Source organism: Hyperolius riggenbachi, chromosome 6, assembly GCF_040937935.1.
Source record: "Hyperolius riggenbachi isolate aHypRig1 chromosome 6, aHypRig1.pri, whole genome shotgun sequence".
Taxonomy (NCBI): domain Eukaryota; kingdom Metazoa; phylum Chordata; class Amphibia; order Anura; family Hyperoliidae; genus Hyperolius; species Hyperolius riggenbachi.
Window position 1 is genome coordinate 200,261,122 of NC_090651.1, and position 23,630 is coordinate 200,284,751.

Genomic DNA, 23,630 nt, shown 5'->3' on the forward strand with positions numbered 1-23,630 from the left:
TGTGTTCTGCAAAACTTTCTGCTCACACTTGAGCCAATCATGAAGCCTCTCTTCAAAATGTAGCCAATCATAAAAAGCCACTAGCATCTGGAGTGTAAGTAGCTCTAATACCTCCGCGGGGGGGAATTTGTACTCTACTCTCCACTCTTCTTAGTTTTGCAGCAAGTAGGCCTGCTCTGGTCTGCACTACAAGTGAAAGTAACCTGTACTGCGCTCCAAACACTACCAGGAGTGTCATCGCTAACAAGGGAAGAGATACCCGGCAGTGTGTACAATCCTGTGGGAGGACTGTGGCAATACTTTTATCGATGATTGCACAGTGGGAGTGGTAACATTGCATCCTCTTTTGTTTACGTTCACACTATTCCTCATTTTTCCCAGGCTGCTTATTTTTACAGCACTGTATATCCAGCGCCGGTGCCATTCTTCTTGTCTTACAAATGTTATCAAGGATCAACTCATCTGCAACCAGCTTGAAAAGAGCAGCCGACCATGGGTTTCACACTGAAATATGACGCATGCTCTGCCCACTGTTTACTATATCCAGAGTCACCATCACGTGGGGGCAAAAAAGATGTTTACTATAACAGAAGTTTTATTATATCGGAGTTTACTATACTAGGCGTTGCTCCCATAGATATATAATGGAGATTGGCCGGGACTGGACATGGAGAGGTAGTTTACTATTCCCAAATGTTCACTATATCAGAGTTTATTATGAGACTATACTGTACTCCACTAGAATTGTGGCCATAATGCTACTTTTTTGAGAAAGCAGCGCAAAGGCCGCAATGCTAGTGGAGTAGTCTGTGCTACCAGCCAAGCTTTCTTTTTTTACACATATTGGTCATTTGTGTATTTGATTATAAAGTTGTGTAAGCACTTTAATCTGGATGGACTATTGCACCTTATGATATATACTAAAACCAGGTTCTTTGTTCATATTGCTAGGCTGCCTCGACATTCAGGGTAATGATCACTGATGGCTAAATGCTGCCATTGTTCACCACTGACATCTCTTGCTAGCTGTTGTTTAAACTTTGCCCTCCTGTCCCTGTCCCAAGCTTTTTTTCATCACAAATTTAAGTGTGTTAAAGTTTGATGAGTACGTGATTACAGTTTCAGGAGTACTGTTTCATGAGGATTACTGTTGCAGAACTTTTGATTAGAACTTTTGTAATGTGTTGACAGGAGGTTTTAGGCTGTTTGTATAATTTTTAGTAATACTGTGGAAGAGAGCCACACACAGACCAGTAAATTTGAGTATTAAAAATGTCATCAGTTTCAATCATAATATTAGGTATGTATAACCAAATTGAAAATATTGTGATTCAAGTATTTGTTTCTCTGCTAGTGAAATAGTTGCGCAAACGCTGAACGAACCATCAATTTCCATCCGAAATCGATCGTTCCCGTCGATCTGTCCACGCGGAAGATTTCTCTCGATCGCCGGCTGGTCGGGAGTGCGTCGATAGCGGCGTTCGAATGTCCGACGACCGGCGCAAGCTGCAATACATTACCTGCTCCACCGCTGCGTGTCCCTGCTGTCACCATTGTTCCTTCTCTGCTGGGCTCCGGCAGGCTTCACTTCTTCCTGTCCCGACAGGAAGTTTAAACAGTAGAGCGTCCTCTACTGTTTAATCTTCCCTGGACAGGAAGTAAAGTGAAGCTGGAGCCCAGAGCGGAGAAGAAGACAGCAGAGACTGGGGGACTCGCGCCGGCCGGATCAGGTAATGTATGCAGGGGGGGGGGGGGGGGGGCGCGGACGGCGGCAGCGGCAGCTCCACAGATTGTGAATCGGGTTCATTGTGAAATCGATTCAAAATCTATTTGCAGTGTAGGCAGCCAATAGATCCCTCTTTGATCAGATTAGATCACAGAGGGATCTTTCTGCTGGTCGATCTGGTGGCAATCGACCAGTGTATGGCAGCCTTTAGTTGATTTAAAACAAAACAAATTGGCTGTTTAGCAATTTGAATTAGATTTTTTTAAATAAGGCCATTCTTATTTGTTTTTAAAAATTGTAATTTCAGAGGCCACGTCTAGAGCCAGATTGACATTCTTGTATATGCAGAGGCTATGACTGAAGTAAATAGACAAAAGCTATCAGCAAAAGAGCAAAAGAGATCAGCAGCACCATGTAGAACTATTTACAAGCTCTTTGTTGCATTAAAAATAGAGAGCTGATTATCCAGTTACAGACAGTTTCGAGGTAAACTGCTTTATCAAGGGGGCGTGGCCGGAAGCCGATGGAGTAAGACGTGCTGGTGCTGAGCTCCCGCTCTAAACTCCGATAAAACATATACTAAAGCAAACTAGAATGAAACAAACTGCTTCGGATCTACTCGGTTGCCTTTCCTACACCTTCAGGAACTAGCTGGTGCCGACTCTGCTGATGACCCGCCGCGCTTCAGAGGCCATCGCCAAGCTACGCAAGTTTCGGATGGATGCCCAAGATGGCGACGAGAGTGCGGGAGAGGAGGCACCCGCCCCATCCCTACAGCAAATCATGGCTGGTGTCTCGGCGTGTCAGACGGCCCTAACACTTATTACCACTAAGCTGGAAGAGGTACGAACCGATGTCTCACTTCTCAGAGCAGACATGCAGACGCTGCGGACTAGAGTCTCCGAAGTTGAAACCAGAGTAAGCAACGTGGAAGACCGCATTGGACCCCTGGAGCGCGATGCACCCCGAACGCAAAGAGATATAAAGGCGCTCAAAGACAGGCAAGAAGACCTCGAACAGAAATCGCCGCTCCAATGTGCGCATTGTGGGCCTACCTGAAAAGGTGGAAGGAAACGCGCCTGCAGATTATGCTGAAAAGTTGCTCATAGATTTGTTCGGAAGGTCTACATTCTCCTCTGTATTTATCATCGAGAGGGCCCATAGAGTATCACCAAAGGTCCCGGCGCCTGAAAAACCACCACGCACCTTCATTATGAAGCTCCTTAACTATCGTGACAGAGATGCGACACTGCGCGCAGCCCGCGCCAAAGGTGACATTACATATGAAAACGCCAGGCTATCCTTCTATCCAGATTTTTCTATAGATCTGCAAAAGCAACGGGCGCAGTTTGTACATGCTAAGAAAAGGCTCCGTGACCTAGGCTTGATATACGCCATGCTTTACCCAACAAAGCTACGTGTTGTTGCAGATGGTGAGACACACTTTTTCTCCACTCCAGAAGAAGTCCAGACATGGCTGGATGCACGGCCACGTGCTCCGGCCTCACCTGAAAGGGCTCCAGATCTATAAAAGTATCCGTGAGTACTGTGGGTGAAGACTGGCCTGTCCCCCTCTTCTCCCTCGCCGAGCTGATATGTAATTAACCCGTTTTTTTCCCCCTTTTTACTGTTATGGTTCGTACTGTCCCTACTCCTACTGGCATCAAAGGCCTTGAGGCCTATAAACTTGAAGTTCGACTGTAGCGGCATGGGCACATGTTAAAACGCGTGGCATTTCTTCTATGGGCAATGCAATAAGCCACATTACGTACATTGATCAAACTGTTGTTTAGGCCTGCACTGGCGGCCCTTCTCTGGCCATGCGGACAAATGCCCCAGAGCTGTGCTCTGAGTATATCCACCCTGCCACTAAGTCTAAAAGGCCACAAGGATACGATGAACAGTAATTTGCTGCAACAACAACCATATCAGTTTACTATAAGGCCGTTAGCCATGTAGTTTGAATGCTTGGGGAGGGAGGAGGGAGGGGGGGGGGGTTTCCAGTGTCGCACATACTGGAAGTAAGTGTTTATACGATGATGCCTATCGGGTTCTTTTTAAAAAATTGGGGTTGCTGGGGGGGAGGTGTCCGCGCTCCTCTTTACCTTACCCTCTTTTGATTTTTGGGAGTGTGCACGCTTCTCCCACTGGGGCCTACACCCCGAAGACAACCATATTGCTTCCCGTCACTGGGCCCTGCGGGAGGGGGTGTCCCCACTCTCACTTTTGATTTAATTTTCAATTTTTACCCCTGTACGCCCTCCCCCCAGTGTCACCCTTGTTTACGCACGTTCAGTGTGTAATTCCGCAATATATATGTGCAGGTTATTGCTTATAAATGTATTCATATGCCATCTGGGTAATGCTGGGAGCTGTAAATGCATGAGTGTCTAGAACAATGCAGTGTGTAAAACATTTATATTATTTGTTGCCCTAGCAGTTTATATAGAACAGTGAGCGGGAGCCAGAGAGAACCTGGCTCGTGGAAGTGTAGTTGGAAGCTTGAACACCTGTCCTTTCCTTCCGCACTAACAAAAAAAGGCTATACCATCTTAGGTATTACCCCCTAGCAGATACTACAGCTTTTAGCTGTGGTCTGCTATATAGATATTGTTCTTAGTTTGGGGTGTAAGGACCAGGGGTGCCTCTAGTCATTTTGTCACTCCAGGCGAGAAAACCTGTGGAGCCCCCCCAAGCCCCTCCCCCCCAGGAAAATAATCATAATGCAGCATCGTTTCACCAGAAAATAATCATAATGCGGCAGTGTTTCATCATAAAATAATAGTAGTTATCGTAATTCAGAATCGTAATTCACCAGAAAATAATCGTAATGTGGCAGTGTTTCACCAGAAAATACACTTATTGCAGCAGCAGTTCACCGGAAAATATTCGTAAAGTGGCAGCGTTTCACCCGAAAATACACTTATTGCAGCAGCATTTATCTTAATGGGGCAGCGTTGTCAGAAAATAATCGTAATGTGGAAGCGTTTCACCAGAAAATGCACGTAATCCGAGCAGAGGGAAAGAGTAGAGAGGGAGAGGCAGCATAAGATGTAAGAGGGGGGTAGAGGAACAGAGAGGGGGAGGGATAGACAGCATAAGATGGAAGAGGGTGCAGAGAAACAGGGGAGAGGGAGAGACAGCACAGCACTAAAGCACAGGATTACAGCTTTACCAGCCTACAGCCTAACCAGCTTTCAAAGAAAACTCTAGTATCAAAAGAGCAGGGCACATTCTAGCAGTTATAACAGTACTGGGAGTCTGCACACAGGACAGGAAGTGTTCTTAGCAGCCTGCCTGCATACCTTCTCTTCTGCCTGTGCATGCAGCTTATCATCTCTGGACTGGAGCAGAAACTTCCCTTCTCCCGGGCTGTGTTGCTGTCTTGTGCTGGGGCGGGTCTCCAACACGGACACATCACATTCTTCTCTCTGTGACTGCATCTGTCCCCTGGCTGTCTCGCTCCAGTGTCTGTGTGCAGCCAGTGACACAGGTGGGGGGTCAGACTGTCGGGGGCATAAGCTGGCTGGCCGCTGGATCCTGGTTTGACTGGTGTGGGGCAGAGTTAAAGGCTGGGCCACACGGGATAAACACTTTACCTGTGTGGCTACTGAGAAGAAGGGGCACGGCTTTAAAGAAGGAGCCTGGCAGAGAAGAGCAGTATTGATTGCTCTATTGGCTGGGGAGAAGTGGAGGTGGAGGCACTGCTGAGCACATGGTCGCATGCCGAGCACCGGGGACTGAGTCGGGAGGTAATATAATATAGAAAAAAAAAAACAAAAAACATGGTCACAGTAGCAGCGGTAGGGGAATGCGCCTCACCACCTCATGGCGCCTCACCACCTCATGGCGCCCCAGGCAACCGCCTATACTTGCCTGGTGGGTGAGACGCCCCTGGTAAGGACCTTCCTGCTGTTTTGGAAGATCAGGGTGGGTTAGGGATTGGGGGAAGTTTTTGTTTTGTTTTGAATCCTTCACTTGAGGGGAAAATATACTACGTCAATACATACATGGGTCATAGGAAATGGTACAGAAAGGTGCAGATTACACTATATTTTATCCTGCTTATATACATAAACAGTAATGAGAATGGCACAAAACAACCTTAAAATTCTTAGCTGGAATGTGAGAGGCCTAAATAATCCGGTGAAACGTCAGTTGGTGATGACATATCTAACACGCCAGAGAGTGGATATTGTTGCTCTGCAGGAGACGCATCTCACGGGAGACAAGACACAGGCACTACGTAGAAGCTGGGTGGGTTGGTCTTTCCACTCCACATATTCTCAATACTCAAAGGGGGTGTCGCTCTTACTTAGAAAATCCCTTACTCTCCAGATACTAGTGACCCGAGAGGATCAAATGGGCAGATATGTATTTCTACATTGCAGAATTTCAGGAATTCCCATACTCATTCTGAATATTTATATTCCTCCTCCATATGCAGCGGGTGTAATTAAGGAAGGTATAGACTTCATATTAACCACTTGCCGACCGCACGCTTATACCGTGCGTCGGCAAAGTGGCAGCTGCAGGACCAGCGACGCAGTACTGCGTCGCCAGCTGCAGGCTGATTAATCAGGAAGCAGCCGCTCGCGCGAGCGGCTGCTTCCTGTCAAATCACGGCGGGGGGCTCCGTGAATAGCCTGCGGGCCGCCGATGGTGGCTCGCAGGCTAAATGTAAACACAAGCGGAAATAATCCGCTTTGTTTACATTTGTACGGCGCTGCTGCGCAGCAGCGCCGTAAGGCAGATCGGCGATCCCCGGCCAATCAGCGGCCAATCAGCGGCCGGGGATCGCCGCCATGTGACAGGGGACGTCCTGTCACTGGCTGCACAGGACGGATAGCGTCCTGTGCAGCCCGGATCACCGGGGAGGGGACAGGTAGGAGAGGGAGGGGGGAATTTCGCCGCGGAGGGGGGCTTTGAGGTGCCCCCCCCGCCAGCCACACGCAGGCAGAAGAGATCAGACCCCCCCTGCACATCATCCCCATAGGGGGGAAAAAAGGGGGGCAATCTGATCTCTCTGCCTGCACCCTGATCTGTGCTGGGGGCTGTAGAGCCCACCCAGCACAGATCACTAATAACCACGCTGGTCCTTAAGGGGGGGTAAAGGGTGGGTCATCAAGTGGTTAAGACATCCCTGTGCCCATGTCCTCTGGTTAGGAGATTTTAACTCAGTCTGCAATCCCTCCATAGATAGGTATCCCCCTAAACAAGATAAAGTCACCACACTAGCAAACTCAATGAACGAACTTAACTATACGGACCTGTGGCGCCATTTTTTCCCTACGCAATGATCATATACATGCCACTCAGCTACGTTCAACACTTCATCACGAATTGACATGTTCTTTGTGTCTGTTAAAAGATGTGTCTCATGTAGAAATTCTACCACGCTTAGTTTCAGACCATTCTCCAATCACACTTAAGGTTATATGGGGAAATAAGCCCCCGTTTCAATACTGGAAGCTTAACCCGTTCTGGCTAGATCTAATAACTACACATGAGGAAATCAGCAAAAGTCTAGAAGACTTCATTTTTATCCATAGAGATGAGGAAGATGTGTCGTTGGTGTGGAATACCTTCAAGGCATTTACCCGAGGTGTGTTCATTGCAGCAATAGCGGAATGTAAAGATAATACTAAACGTAATGAGCAAGAACTACTAAAACAGATAGAGAGCGCCCGTGCACATTATTTTACTACCCGTACTCAAGATTATCTTGATCAATGGAAAACACTAGCCCGTAAGCATAATCAACTTATAGAAGAAATTACCAAAAGTAAGCTATTCTTCAACAAGCAGGCCTTCTATGAGCAAGGGGAGAGAGCGGGCACCCTCCTGGCAACAATATCCAAAACATATACTTCTCCCCCAGTAATAACACATATTGCGGACCCCCAGGGTAATGTAGTTACAGGCAGTCCCAAAGTCAATAAAATCTTCTTTGATTACTATAGCTCTCTATACAAGAGTCAGACCGCTGCCTCCAGGACAGACTCGGAGATATACTTAGCTGAAGCCAACCTACCACGTTTAACTCCAGAGCAACGAGATGTTCTAGATGCCCCCCTTACCTTAGACGAAGTTACTTTAGCCATAGCTAGTTTTCCAAACAAAAAAGCGCCTGGCTTGGACGGGCTGCCAGTTGAAATATATAAAAGATATGACGAAATAATAGCCCCTCTCCTTCTACAAACATTTATTAATGCATATGAATCTGGTTCACTGCCGCAGTCTATGCACGAAGCGTTGATTGTTGTACTGCCTAAGCCTGGCAAGGATCCGCTTTATTGTGATTCGTACCGCCCAATATCCCTTCTGCCAGTGGATATTAAAATACTGGCAAAGATTTTAGCAATTAGACTAAACACTGTTATACTCTCTTTAGTACATCCGGACCAAACCGGGTTTATGCCAGGTAAAAACACGGCCATGAATGTACGTCGGCTGTGGACAAATCTGCAAGCCCATCACATAAACACAGGTAAAAGAGTGGTGGCGTCCCTTGACATGGCTAAAGCCTTCGACACAGTGGAGTGGCCATACCTTGAAGCGGTCCTTGCCAGGTTTGGCTTTGGTGACGCCTTTTGCAAATGGGTAGGTCTTCTTTATAGCTCCCGAGTACTAGGGTATGCACAAATGGCTGGATCTCAGAAGCATTCACACTGGGTAGAGGTACCAGACAGGGCTGCCCTCTCTCTCCCCTGCTTTATGCGCTAGCAGTTGAGCCACTTGCGTGCCGTATCAGATCACACCCTGAGATATGCGGATTCCATACTGAACACACTGAGGAAAAAATAGGCCTCTCGCCGACGACACGATTCTCTACCTTGCGGACTCTGAAAAGTCTCTACAACTAGCAATTGCAATAATTGAGGAGTCAGGATACTATTCTGGTCTTAAATTAAATAAATCTAAATCTGTGATAATGCATGTAGACAAATCCTCTGCAGGGACAGTCGCACCAACGACACCCCTACTCACAGTCCAGTCTTTTAAATACCTGGGGGTACAAATCAGTCTTCCTCCTAAAACATATCTTCAGCTTGAAATATATCCTCTAATTCAATTAACACAGGCCAAGTGCAAGTCGTGGTCCAAGCTGTATCTCACTATTGTAGGCCGCATAAACCTTATCAAGATGGTTTTGCTGCCCAAGCTCCTGTATGTCTTGCACCAATCGCCAATCTATGTTCCCCTTACTGTATTCAAAAAAATACGCTCTATTATAATTGCATTTATTTGGAATAATAAGAGAGCCCGCATAAAGCACTCATTGTTAATAAATCCTAATGGCCTAGGAGGACTTGCACTACCTTCAATACAACATTACTACTTTGCAGCTCAGGTACAGCATATTGCATCCTGGTTTACGACAGGTTCTCTTTACAATGCTGAGGCATTGGGATACAGCTTGGACCTAGACAAAGAAAGCGTGGCATTGGACCTTTTAAAAGGACACCTAACACCCTCTAAGTCATCAAACACTATTCTAGCGCAAGCACATTTAGTATGGAAGCGTATTAATGCAATTTACTCCCTGACCAGCTATGACCCCCGCACACCCTTATGGGACAACCCCAACCTGCATGAGCTCAGTAAAATCCCTGATTCACACTTGTGGCGGCAGAAAGGGGTAATGTTTTTAGGCCAGATAATTAAACAGGGCAAGCTCCTCCCATTTAAGAATTTAGTTGACCAGTTTCCAACACTGGCTCCACATTATTTCCGTTATCTTCAGCTGCAACATGCTATTCAGCATCAATTCAGGGGAAACCCCATACAAATAGCGCCCCATCCTATACTATCTATAATAGCTGAAGGCCCTACTAAACACCTAATAGGTAGCCTATACAAAGAAATTACAACTTCTAAAGCGCTGGACCGTACGGAGCCTGCTAAGACTAAATGGTCGAATGAGGGTCTGGACATTGGAGATGAGGACTGGGAAGATGCACTTGCAGCAGTCCAGAAAGTCTCACTTAATGTTAAAGATCGGGCCACTCAACTAAATTTTATATATCAATCATACCTAACCCCAGCCAGATTGGCCAAGTACAAACCAGAAGCCAGTAATGAATGCCCCAAATGCAAGACCCATGCCCCTTCCTTTTATCACTTGGTGTAGAAATGTACCCCTGTGGCCAGTTTTTGGTCCCAGGTAGTGAAATTCCTACATAATAAAATGGGCTGCCCTGTAGAACTTGATCCTCTAGTATGTCTGCTTGGTATTATAACAGAAGAAGAATTGCACTTCAATACTAAAAAGTTTATGCAGGAAGCACTTTTTGCGGCCAGACAGGAAATAGCTTTGAACTGGCTATCCCCGACCTCTCCAGGACTGGGTGGCTGGATCAAAAGGCTAGACACCGCGCTGCCCTTTAAAAAGCTAGTATACACCCACAGGAAGCGTATTTCGCAGTTTCATTTAATCTGGGATAAGTGGAAAGACAGGTAATAGTAATGTACTAGCTACTCATCTGTAGAATACCAAGTGTATTCATGCATGTTGCAATTCCAGTATCCTTAAACTGGGCGTTGTGCACACTATATGGAAAATTCTAAATTGTAGGTCCTTAGGACAAACACTCCTCTTGGTATAAGTAGTGCGCGATCCCTTTTTATTGCTACGGGCTTCGATACATGAGTACTATGTATGAGCTAATACCAAGCTATTCAATACCAGAATTGCCTTCTTACTTACTGTTTGAAACTATATAATATGTGATATGTATGTATTGATTTATATGCTATGCGCCTATTGTACTATCATGCACTACAATCTACCCTTGTATGTACTATGACCCTGTTTGTAATCCTTAATAAAATATTTTTTATGGTTAAAAAAAAAAAACTGCTTTATCAAGTTGCATAGGCTCTCTCCCTATTTTGCCAGCTTATGTAACTTAATTTTACAGAAGGGGATGTACCCTAAACTATTGCCTAAGAAAGATAAAAACGTCCTATATCCTGGTCTTATCACGCCATATCACTTAACCTCCCTGCTGGTTTTCCAGACCCAGGCTGCAGATAAAAAAAAAAAAAAAAAAGCTACTAGCGGTGATGCCAAGCCTGAATCGCGGTGACTTGCATGCGACCGCTGCTGGTGTCTCCAAGAAGATCCACTGCAGCACTGTACCTTCTTCCTGGCATGTTCTCCGATGTGCTCCCCGGCATGTCCCCTTCCAACAGTTCTGCCCCCTCCATCTGTAATACCAGGTGTTCCCCTTCCCTCAGCTCTGTCCCCGACGGTGTGTCCCCTCCAATCAGCGGCGTGTGGCATAATCAGCGCGATTGGCGGGTGTAGTAGATTACAACAACAAAAAAAAGTTGAAGTTCAAAAGTAAGATAAAGTTGTAGTGTAAAAAAAAAAAAAAAGTTGTACTCACACACACACACACACACACACATACAGCACATACAGTACATGGCACAAACAAAAACACTGTTACGCTGAATAAATTAGAATACATAAATAGAGACAGTGGGATGCGAAAGTGTGGGCAACCTTGTTAATCGGCATGATTTTCCTGTATAAATTGTTGGTTGTTATGATAAAAATTGTCAGTTAAATATGTTATATAGGAGACACACACAGTGATATTTGAGAAGTGAAATGAAGTTTATTGGATTTACAGAAAGTGTGCAATAATTGTTTAAATAAAATTAGGCAGGTGCATAAATTTGGGTCTGTTGTCATTTTATTGATTTCAAAACCTTTAGAACTAATTATCGGAACTCAAATTGGCTTAATAAGCTCAGTGTCCCCTGACCTACATACACAGGCGAAGCCAATTATGAGAAAGAGTATTTAAGAGGGTCAATTGTAAGTTTCCCTCCTCTTTTAATTTTCTCTGAAGAGTAGCAACATGGGGGTCTCAAAACAACGCTCAAATGAGCTGAAGACAGATTGTTCACCATCATGGTTTAGGGGAAGGATACAGAAAGCTGTCTCAGAGATTTCAGCTGTCTGTTTCCACAGTTAGTAACATATTGAGGAAATGGAAGGCCACAAACCACAGGCTCAGTTCAAGTTAAAGCTCGAAGTGGCAGACCAAGAAAAATCTCAGATAGACAGAAGCGACAAATCGCGAGAACAGTCAGAGTCAACCCACAGACCAGCACCAAAGACCTACAACATCATCTTGCTGCAGATGGAGTCACTGTGCATCGTTCAACCATTCGGCACACTTTACACAAGGAGATGCTGTATGCAAGAGTGATGTAGAGGAAACCTTTTCTCCGCCCACAGCACAAACCGAGCCGCTTGAGGTATGCTTAACTACTTCCCGACCGCCGTATTGACAATTGGCGGCCGGGAAGTGCACCCCGCAAGGACCGCCGTATTGACAATTGGCGGCGGTCTTTGTAGGGGCATGGGCGGAGCGATCGCGTCATCAGTGACGCGATCCTCCGGCTCCGCCTGGCGCCGCTCACCCGCCGCAACATCCCGCCGGCTATACGGAAGCGCCGGCGGGATGTTAACCCCGCGATCGCCGCATACAAAGTGTATAATACACTTTGTAATGTTTACAAAGTGTATTATACAGGCTGTCTCCTGCCCTGGTGGTCCCAGTGTCCGAGGGACCACCAGGGCAGGCTGCAGCCACCCTAGTCTGCACCAAGCACACTGATTTCCCCCCCCCCCCCTGCCCCAGATCGCCCACAGCACCCATCAGACCCCCCCCTGCCCACCCCCCAGACCCCTGTTTGCACCCAATCACCCCCCTAATCACCCATCAATCACTCCCTGTCACTATCTGTCAACGCTATTTTTTTTTTATCCCCCACCCTGCTCCCTGCCCCCTCCTGATCACCCCCCACCCCTCAGATTCTCCCCAGACCCCCCCCCCCCAGACCACCCCCCCTGTTTACTGTATGCATCTATCCCCCTGATCACCTGTCAATCACCTGTCAATCACCCATCAATCACCCGTCAATCACCCCCTGTCACTGCCACCCATCAGCCAGCCCCTAACCTGCCCCTTGCGGGCAATCTGATCACCCCCCCACACCAATAGATCGCCCGCAGATCCGACATCAGATCACCTCCCAAATCCATTGTTTACATCTATTCTCTCCTCTAAACACCCACTAATTACCCATCAATCACCCATCAATCACCCCCTATCACCACCTGTCACTTTTACCTATCAGATCAGACCCTAATCTGCCCCTTGCGGGCACCCAATCACCCGCCCACACGCTCAGATTGCCCTCTGACCCCCCCTTATCAATTCACCAGTGCATTAATTACATCTGTTCTTCCCTGTAATAACCCACTGATCACCTGTCAATCACCTGCCAATCACCTATCACCCATCAATCACCCCCTGTCACCCCCTGTCACTGCCACCCATCAATTAGCCCCTAACCTGCCCCTTGCGGGCAATCTGATCACCCACCCACACCATTAGATCGCCCGCAAACCCGCCGTCAGATTACCTCCCAAATGTATTGTTTACATCTGTTATCTTCTCTAAACACCCACTAATTACCCATCAATCACCCATCAATCACCCCCTATCACCACCTGTCACTGTTACCTATCAGATCAGACCCTAATCTGCCCCTTGCGGGCACCCAATCACCCGCCCACACGCTCAGATTGCCCTCAGACCCCCCCCCTTATCAATTCGCCAGTGCATTAATTACATCTGTCCTTCCCTGTAATAACCCACTGATCACCTGTCAATCACCTGCCAATCACCTATCACCCATCAATCACCCCCTGTCACTGCCACCCAACAATCAGCCCCTAACCTGCCCCTTGCGGGCAATCTGATCACCCACCCACACCAATAGATCGCCCGCAGATCCGACATCAGATCACCTCCCAAATCCATTGTTTACATCTATTCTCTCCTCTAAACACCCACTAATTACCCATCAATCACCCCCTATCACCACCTATCACCACCTGTCACTGTTACCCATCAGATCAGACCCTAATCTGCCCCTTGCGGGCACCCAATCGCCCGCCTACACGCTCAGATTGCCCTCAGACCCCCCCCCTTATCAATTCGCCAGTGCAATATTTACATCTGTTCTCCCCTGTAATAACCCACTGATTACCTGTCAATCACCTATCAATCACCCCCTGTCACTGCCACCCATCAATCACCCCCTGTCACTGCCACCCATCAATCACCCGCTGTCACTGCCACCCATCAATCAGCCCCTAACCTGCCCCTTGCGGGCAAACTGATCACCCACCCACACCAATAGATCGCCCGCAGATCCGACATCAGATCACCCCCTGTCACTGCTACCTATCAGATTAGACCCCTATCTGCCCCTAGGGCACTCAATCACCCGCCCACACCCTCAGAATGCCCTCAGACCCCAGCCCTGATCACCTCGCCAGTGCATTGCTTGCATCTATTCCCCCCTCTAATCACACCTTGAGACACCCATCAATCACCTCCTGTCACCCCCTAGCACACCTACCCATCAGATCAGGCCCCAATTTGCCCCGTGTGGGCTCCTGATCACTCGGCCAATCCCTCAGATCCCCCTCAGACCCCCTTCCGATCACCTCCCCAGTGCATTGATTGCATCTATTTTCCCCTCTAACCACCCCCTGAGACACCCATCAATCACCTCCTGTCACCCCCCTAGCACTCCTATCCATCAGATCAGGCCCAATACAACCTGTCATCTAAAAGGCCACCCTGCTTATGACCGGTTCCACAAAATTCGCCCCCTCATAGACCACCTGTCATCAAAATTTGCAGATGCTTATACCCCTGAACAGTCATTTTGAGACATTTGGTTTCCAGACTACTCACGGTTTTGGGCCTGTAAAATGCCAGGGCGGTATAGGAACCCCACAAGTGACCCCATTTTAGAAAAAAAGACACCCCAAGGTATTCTGTTAGGTGTATGACGAGTTCATAGAAGATTTTATTTTTTGTCAAAAGTTAGCGGAAATTAATTTTTATTGGGTTTTTTTCACAAAGTGTAATTTTTCACTAACTTGTGACAAAAAATAAAATCTTCTATGAACTCGCCATACACCTAACGGAATACCTTGGGGTGTCTTCTTTCTAAAATGGGGTCACTTGTGGGGTTCCTATACTGCCCTGGCATTTTAGGGGCCCTAAACCGCGAGGAGTAGTCTAGAAAACAAATGCTTCAAAATGACCTGTGAATAGGACGTTGGGCCCCTTAGCGCACCTAGGCTGCAAAAAATTGTCACACATGTGGTACCGCCGTACTCAGGAAAAGTAGTATAATGTGTTTTGGGGTGTATTTTTACACATACCCATGCTGGATGGGAGAAATTTCTATGTAAATGGACAATTGTGTGTAAAAAAATCAAACAATTGTCATTTACAGAGATATTTCTCCCACTTAGCATGGGTATGTGTAAAAATACACCCCAAAACGCATTATACTACTTCTCCTGAGTACGGCGGTACCACATGTGTGGCACTTTTTTACACCCTAAGTACGCTAAGGGGCCCAAAGTCCAATGAGTACCTTTAGGATTTCACAGGTCATTTTGCGACATTTGGTTTCAAGACTACTCCTCACGGTTTAGGGCCCCTAAAATGCCAGGGCAGTATAGGAACCCCACAAATGACCCCATTCTAGAAAGAAGACACCCAAAGGTATTCCGTACGGAGTATGGTGAGTTCATAGAAGATTTTATTTTTTGTCACAAGTTAGCGGAAAATGACACTTTGTGAAAAAAAACTATTAAAATCAATTTCCGCTAACTTGTGACAAAAAAATAAAAACTTCTATGAACTCACCATACTCCTAACGGAATACCTTGGGGTGTCTTCTTTCTAAAATGGGGTCATTAGTGGGGTTCCTATACTGCCCTGGCATTTTAGGGGCCCTAAACCGTGAGGAGTAGTCTTGAAACGAAATTTCTCAAAATGACCTGTGAAATTCTAAAGGTACTCATTGGACTTTGGGCCCTTTAGCGCAGTTAGGGTGCAAAAAAGTGCCACACATGTGGTATCGCCGTACTCAGGAGAAGTAGTATAATGTGTTTTGTGGTGTATTTTTACACATACCCATGCTGAGTGGGAGAAAGATCTCTGTAAATGGACAATTGTGTGTAAAAAAAATTAACAAATTGTCATTTACAGAGATATTTCTCCCACCCAGCATGGGTATGTGTAAAAATACACCCCAAAACACATTATACTACTTCTGAGTACGGCAATACCACATGTGTGGCACTTTTTTGCAGCCTAACTGCACTAAGGGGTCCAAAGTCCAATGAGCACCTTTAGGCTTTACAGGGGTGCTTACAATTTAGCACCCCCCAAAATGTCAGGACAGTAAACACACCCCACAAATGACCCCATTTTGGAAAGTAGACACTTCAAGGTATTCAGAGAGGGGCATGGTGAGTCCGTGGCAGATTTCATTTTTTTTTTGTCGCAAGTTAGAAGAAATGGAAACTTTTTTTTTTTTTTTTTTTTTTCACAAAGTGTCATTTTCCGCTTACTTGTGACAAAAAATAATATCTTCTATGAACTCACTATGCCTCTCAGTGAATACTTTGGGATGTCTTCTTTCCAAAATGGGGTCATTTGGGGGGTATTTATACTATCCTGGAATTCTAGCCCCTCATGAAACATGACAGAGGGTCAGAAAAGTCAGAGATGCTTGAAAATGGGAAAATTCACTTTTTGCACCATAGTTTGTAAACGCTATAACTTTTACCCAAACCAATAAATATACACTGAATGGGTTTTTTTTTTTTTATCAAAAACATGTTTGTCCACATTTTTCGCGCTGCATGTATACAGAAATTTTACTTTATTTGAAAACTGTCAGCACAGAAAGTTAAAAAAATCATTTTTTTGCCAAAATTCATGTCTTTTTTGCTGAATATAATAAAAAGTAAAAATCGCAGGAGCAATCAAATAGCACTAAAAGAAAGCTTTATTAGTGACAAGAAAAGGAGCCAAAATTCATTTAGGTGGTAGGTTGTATGAGCGAGCAATAAACCGTGAAAGCTGCAGTGGTCTGAATGGAAAAAAAGTGGCCGGTCCTTAAGGGGTAGAAAGCCCTAGGTCCTCAAGTGGTTAAGCACATTTGGACAAGCCAGCTTCAACAGGGGTATGTGGGGGACGGGCTGGAGATGTACTTTGTACTGGTTGAACTCGATGGACGTATGTCTTTTTTCAACCAAAATAACTATGTAACTATGTAACTATTTTGGAATAAGGTGCTGTGGACTGATGAAACTAAAATTGACTTATTTGGACATAACAATGGGCATTGTGCATGGAGGAAAAAGAACATAGCATTCCAAGAAAAACACCTGCTACCTACAGTAAAATATGGTGGTGGTTCCATCATGCTGTGGGGCTGTGTGGCCAGTGCAGGGACTGGGAATCTTGTCAAAGTTGAGGGACGCATGGATTCCACTCAGTATCAGCAGATTCTGGAGACCAATGTCTAGGAATCAGTGAGAAAGCTGAAGCTGCGGCAGGGCTGGATCTTTCAACAAGACATTGACCCTAAATACTGTTCAAAATCCACTAAGGCATTCATGCAGTGGAACAAGTACAACTTTCTGGAATGGTCATCTCAGTCCCCAGACCTGAATATAATTGAATATCTGTGGTGTGAGTTAAAGAGAGCTGTCTATGCTCGGAAGCCATCAAACCGGAATGAACTAAAGATGTTTTGTAAAGAGGAATGGTCCAAAATACCTTTAACCAGAATCCAGACTCTCATTGGAACCTACAGGAAGCGTTTAGAGGCTGTAATTTCTGCAAAAGGAGGATCTAGTAAATATTGATTTCATTTCTTTGTTGTAGTGCCCAAATTTATGCACCTGCCTAATTTTGTTTAAACCATTATTTCACACTTTCTGTACATCCAATAAACTTAATTTCAGTTTTCAAATATCATTGTGTGTGTCTCCTGAATGATATATTTAACTGACCTTTTTTATTGTAACAACCAAGGATTTATACAGGAAAATCATGACGATTAACAAGGTTGTCCAAACTTTTGCATCCCACTTTACATACTTACCTCAGAGTTATCTGTGGAAGTTTGTCCAGTGAGATTTTCCCTTTACCAGTGCGATTTTCACAGCATCCAAGGTGTCCAAGTGTCTCTGTATGCCAAAAGCAATTTCCTCATCTCACAGCGACACTGACAGTGACGACTCATTGCTTGACATCAGCAATGTTCCCTCTTGACTGCAGCTCAGTACAGGCAGCGCTGGCAAGATTTCCCTTTAACGGAGCGCCAGGATTAAAAGTGGACGTTGACAGCGACGACCTTTTGGCGTACTTGGTGTTATTCCTGACGGATGACGTCATTGATAAAATGGTCATCAAAACTAACAGATACGCAGAGCAGCAGCTGGCAACTCCTCAATTGAGAAAACAGGAAATAAGATTGGAAGAAAAATTGTTCACTACACCATCAACAAACCAATCTTTGCTTCCTATTTATCACAACCAACAATAAAATCGGCATTTTGGTGTGACGAAAAATCCAATTGGACGACTATTTTTTATAATCGTTCGTAATCGATTGTGCCCATCAACTGAGATTATTTACAATCAATCAGATCAGAATTTCTGATTTTGGGGTGGACAAAACAAGCTTGGAGCGGTTATCCGGAGCTGAACTCGTGGTAGCCGCCGGGAGGTCTATGCAGACCAATGCGCGCAGTGAGCGTTTTTACTCACCTCCCGGGGGATCCCGATGTCTGCCGCCATTCTTCTTCCTCTCTTCCAAGGCTCTGCTTTCCCCTGGTGAGATCGCCATCTATCGTCATGACGACAGTCAGCAATCTCACTATAGGGTTACAGCGCCACCCGGAGGACGGAGGGAGAACTGCAACACTGCATCCCAGGGAGGTGTTGCAGATCTCTCTGCAGTGTGATTTTTTTTTTAGGGTCTAAAGGCATGCTAAAAAATTGCACTGCTCTTAGACCGCTAAGGGGGTTATAGGACAACTGTAACGAGAGATATATAGAGGCTGCCATATTTATATGGATGCATGCCATCCGGGCCAGGTGCCTTGTCTAAATAAATTAAAAACAGACAAGGCACCTGGCCTGGATGGCATGCATCCTCGGGTCCTAAGGGAATTAAGTTCAGTTATAGATAAACCCCACGTTTTCCCATTATTTAAGAAGGGCAAAAAATCAGATCTAGGAAATTATAGACCTGTAAGCTTAACATCAGTTGTATGCAAACTATTTGAGGGGTTACTAAGAGAGGTAGTGACCGCTAATGTGGATATTGGGAATGCTGCAGATGTGATATACTTGGACTTTGATAAAGGCCTTCGACACTGTTCCCCACAAAAGTCTGGTGCAAAAGTTGAGGATGCAAGCACTGGGGAAGAGTCTGTGTGCATGGATAGGGAACTGGCTAATGGACAGAAAACAAAGAGTTGTGGTCAATGGATCGTACTCAAAATGGGAGACTGTTAGCAGTGGGGTACCACACGGGTCTGTTCTGGGTCCAGTGCTCTTCAATTTATTTATTAATGACCTAGTAGATTCAGTAGTGAGCAATGTTGCTATTTTTGCAGATGATACAAAATTGTGCAGAATCATCAACTCTCAGGAAGATAGTGTCATATTGCAACAGGATCTGGATAGGATGGCTATATGGGCACATACATGGCAGATGAAATTCAATGTTGAAAAATGTAAAGTCATGCATTTTGGTTGTACCAATGGTCTAGCACAGCCATGTGCAAACTTGGCCCTCCAGCTGTTAAGGAACTACAAGTCCCACAATGCATTGCAGGAGTCTGACAGCCACAGTCATGACTCATAACGGCAAATGCATTGTGGGACTTGTAGTTCTGTAACAGCTGGAGGGCCGAGTTTGCCCATGCCTGGTCTAGCACCATACAAAATAAATGGGATACAGTTGGAGACATCAAACTTGAAGAAAGACTTAGGAGTACTCATCGACAACAAGTTAAATAATCGTACTCAATGCCAAGCCGCTGCAGCTAAAGCTAACACAATTTTGGGATGCATTAAAAGGGAAATAAAAATTTGAGATGCGAGCATAATATTGCCCCTGTTTAACTCTCTAGTAAGGCCACATCTGGAATATGGAATTCAGTTCTGGGCACCACATTACAAAAAAGATATTGCAGTTTTAGAGCAGGTGCAGAGACGAGCAACAAAATTGATACGTGGGATGGAAGGTCTCACTTACCAAGAAAGGTTAGATAAACTGGGTTTATTTAGTCTAGAGAAAAGACGCCTTAGAGGGGATCTAATTAACATGTATAAATACATCAGAGGGCAATATAATAGCTTGGCGGATGAGCTTTTTGTCCCTAGGCCTTCTCAAAGAACTAGAGAACATGATCTGCGCATGGAGGAAAAACGTTTTAGCCATTTATTTAGGATAGGGTTCTTTACAGTAAGAGTGATTAAGATGTGGAATGCATTGCCACAGGAAGTCGTTATGGCAAACTATATACCTGCATTTAAAGAGTAACTGTCAGGCTGCAGAAGCTAATTTAAACCTCTATTCTCCTGTGTTAAACAGTTTATAAGGAAGCCCAAAAGCAATTAGTGAAGATAAAAATCTCAGTTACCTTTGATGTGTGCTTATCAGCAAGGCTGTTATTCTTAAGAAGAAGCAAGCCGCATACCATACTGCAAAGCATTCTGGGGCTCTCCCCTCGGCTGCTAATGAGACGTTACAGCAGCTTGTAATCGCGTAGCACTGATAAATCTCGGGCAGAGTACACTGCAGGAGTCAGCTATTGTTCCTAGCCACATGGCTCATTAATATTCACTGCACACTGTGTTGTTCAAGTAAAAGCTTATCTGTGATCAGGAAGCAGGCAGGACATGAGGACACATTTGACAGAAAAACATGGAGCCTGCCATGAGCTGTCAGGAGCATCTATCTCTGCATATACTATATACAAATTCTGTGAAATCCAAACGTGGACAGTGAAATGCATATGTAATGTAAGTACAGCCAATCTTTAGCTACTGATATATGTGTTTATTTTCTCTGAGACCTTATACCTAACAGCTTCTCTTTAAAGAGGGCTTAGATGCTTTCCTTGCGTTGAAAGACATCCATGGCTACAATTACTAGGTAATGCCTAATGATGTTGATCCAGGGATTTTATCTGATTTGATCTGATTGCCATCTGGAATAGGGAAGGAATTTTTTTTTCCCTTTTGGGACTAATTGGACCATGCCTTGTAAGGTTTTTTTTTGCCTTCCTCTGGATCAACAGGGATATGTGAGGGAGCAGGCTGGTGTTGTATTTTGTTGTCTGGTTGAACTCGATGGATGTATGCCTTTTTTCAACCAAAATAACTATGTAACTATGTAACTTATTCTCCTTTTAAAAAAATACTAGTTGCCTGGCTATCCCGCTAATCCTCTGCCTCTAATACTTTTTGCCATAGACCCTGAACAAGCATGCAGAAAATTGTGTGTTTCTGACATTATTGTCAGATCTGATAAGATTAGCCATATGCTTGTTTCTGGTGTTATTTAACACTACTGCAGCGAAATAGATCAGGTAACTTACATTGTAAGCCTTTGGCAGGTTCCTCCTTTACCTAGTGTATTCTACATGATCATGTGCTCCTTTCCTATGACAACCTTGTATCTTAATCAATGGTGTATTTATGTGCTTGCTGAGTTTCATTTCACGTCTTTCATTCTAGTGTGTGCTTTAACAAAGGGGTCCCACCATGGCCCCAAAATGATTTTATTTATTGACTTTGGTTTCCCACGTTCCATCACCCACCTGTATCCTGGATTTGGTGTGCGATTCCACCTTGGATTATTTTGTCCTTTAAAGGGAACCGGAGGTGAAAGTGATATGGAGACTGCCATATTTATTTCTTTTTAAACTATACCAGTTACCTGGTATTCTTCCTAATCCTGTGTCTCTAATACTTTTAGCCATAGACCCTGAACAAGCATGCAGCAAATCTGGTACTCTACTCAGCTGACTCAGGTTTTACCAGATTAGCCATATGCTTGTTCCAGGGTTTTGACTCACACTATGTATGCCAGAAGATCAACAGGACTGCCAGGCAACTGGAATTGTTTACAAGGAAATAAATAGGGCAGCCTCCATATCCCTCTCAACTCAGGAGTTCTTTAAAGAAACCATGTTGGAGGCCTGAACTGAATTCAAGAGAACCGCTTTCCAGGCTGCACATAAAACTGTGGGTTGACAAGAATTTGGTGATATGGGTACATCAATTCCAGTTCTATGCAGACATTTATTTTCTCAGAGAGAGAGACATGAAATCTGGAAATGAGAGGCTGTAGAGCCATCCAAAAGTATATGTGAGAGCTTCCTGAATCTAGCAGTGACTTATGCTCATGTGCAATATTCCCCATCATGTACACTTTAATGTTAAATGACAAGTGTTACCTTGTACTGTATTGCAGACGTCCGGGTGGAGCCACACAAGAAGCAGTTGCATGTGACACTGGCTTACCATTTTCAGGCTGATCACCAGCCCACGCTAGAAAAACTGGCACATAACATCGACATCAACATGGGTTGTGACTGGGTGGCTGCAATATTTTCCCGGGACATCCGATACATCAACCATGAGGTAGCAGCTCATTCCGGATTATTTTTTTCTATGTGGCTTGGTGGTGTAGTTTGTGTGGTGGTGGTGTTCAGTAATCATGGTTAAACAGCAATAATTAAAGTTTCCAGTATCTGTAAATTTTGAGAAAACAGCATAAATGACCATTATAGTAACTTTATCTTCCTACAGGTGCTGGTTCTGTGAATAACATGACATGACATTTTTGTACCTCTTTGTTCTCCTTAGACATTGCAGGTGTTATACCCCTACATGCCACAAAATGATGACGAGCTGGAGTTAGTACCAGGTGATTACATCTTCATGTCACCAGGAGAGCAGACAACCACCAGTGAAGGGTGGATCTTTGGATCTTCTCTAGCAACAGGATGTTCTGGTCTCTTACCTGAAAACTATGTGGCGAAAGCAGATGAGTGTGGCACCTGGGTGTTTCATGGGTGAGTCCATACAGGCTGTGAGCAAAGAATGGATCTCAAAAAAACCTTGTGTATAAAACATGGAGACATTAATGTAAATGGTGTTGCCAAGACATCAGATGCATACCTTTAGCTTCCATTCTTGTATATTCTTATACACTGAGCACCACTATTACTGGAATTACTATTGCAGTCTATGATGCCCAAATTACCAGCTGGGCACAGCTGCTTCACAATATAAAAAGACTTTCAAGGGAGACCTTTCTTGAATGCCTGGGTGAGATAATATTTGCCTGCTACTATGCTAAAGGGACCCTGGGCAGAGGCATAAAATTGAAATCTGGACTTACCTGGGGCTTCCTCTACCTATCCAAAGCCCCCCCCCCCACCCCCATATCCTGTGAGGCCTTCTGACATCCTTTGGATGCCTTTTGATGTCCTGTTGGTGGCTCCGGCAATCTGGTTACTCCAGCTGCGGGCCATGCGCGCAACTGGCGCATCATCATGCCAGTCGGCATAAGCTTCCTGCGCATGTGTGGTTCTCTATAGACTGGACCGCGCATGCGCAGGATGCTTACGGTGACCGGCGTGATGTCGAGCCGAGTGCACGCATGGGCCGCACAGCTGAAGTTGCCGGATTACCGGAGCAGCCAGCGGGACTGCAGAAGGGACCCAGAGGATGCCAGGAGGATTTTTATTTCATGTTATGGAGTTTGGAGGAGACATGGTAGATGGGAACATCAATATTCAAGGTTAAAGGGAGTAGAGTGAGACTTGATGACTAGAAGTGCAGGAGTTGCCAAGTGTTGCAAGAAGACAGCAAGTAACTCAGCTGACTGGGCAACCTTCAACTGAAACATTATTATTCAATGGTCTAGCCATTTAACCACTTAAGGACCGCAGTCTTAA

At 45.1% G+C, this 23,630-nt stretch overlaps 1 protein-coding gene across 2 annotated transcripts in view; it reads left to right on the forward strand.

Moving 5' to 3' along the window:
* The window catches only part of UBASH3B (ubiquitin associated and SH3 domain containing B), a 263,575-nt gene that overhangs the window by 159,584 nt on the left and 80,361 nt on the right, over window positions 1-23,630 (forward strand). For both annotated transcript variants that reach the window (XM_068240295.1, XM_068240296.1), the window contains exons 5-6: window positions 22,139-22,308; window positions 22,534-22,742. In XM_068240295.1, coding sequence (XP_068096396.1) covers window positions 22,139-22,308; window positions 22,534-22,742 — 379 coding nt within the window. The remainder of the gene's footprint in view (window positions 1-22,138; window positions 22,309-22,533; window positions 22,743-23,630) is intronic.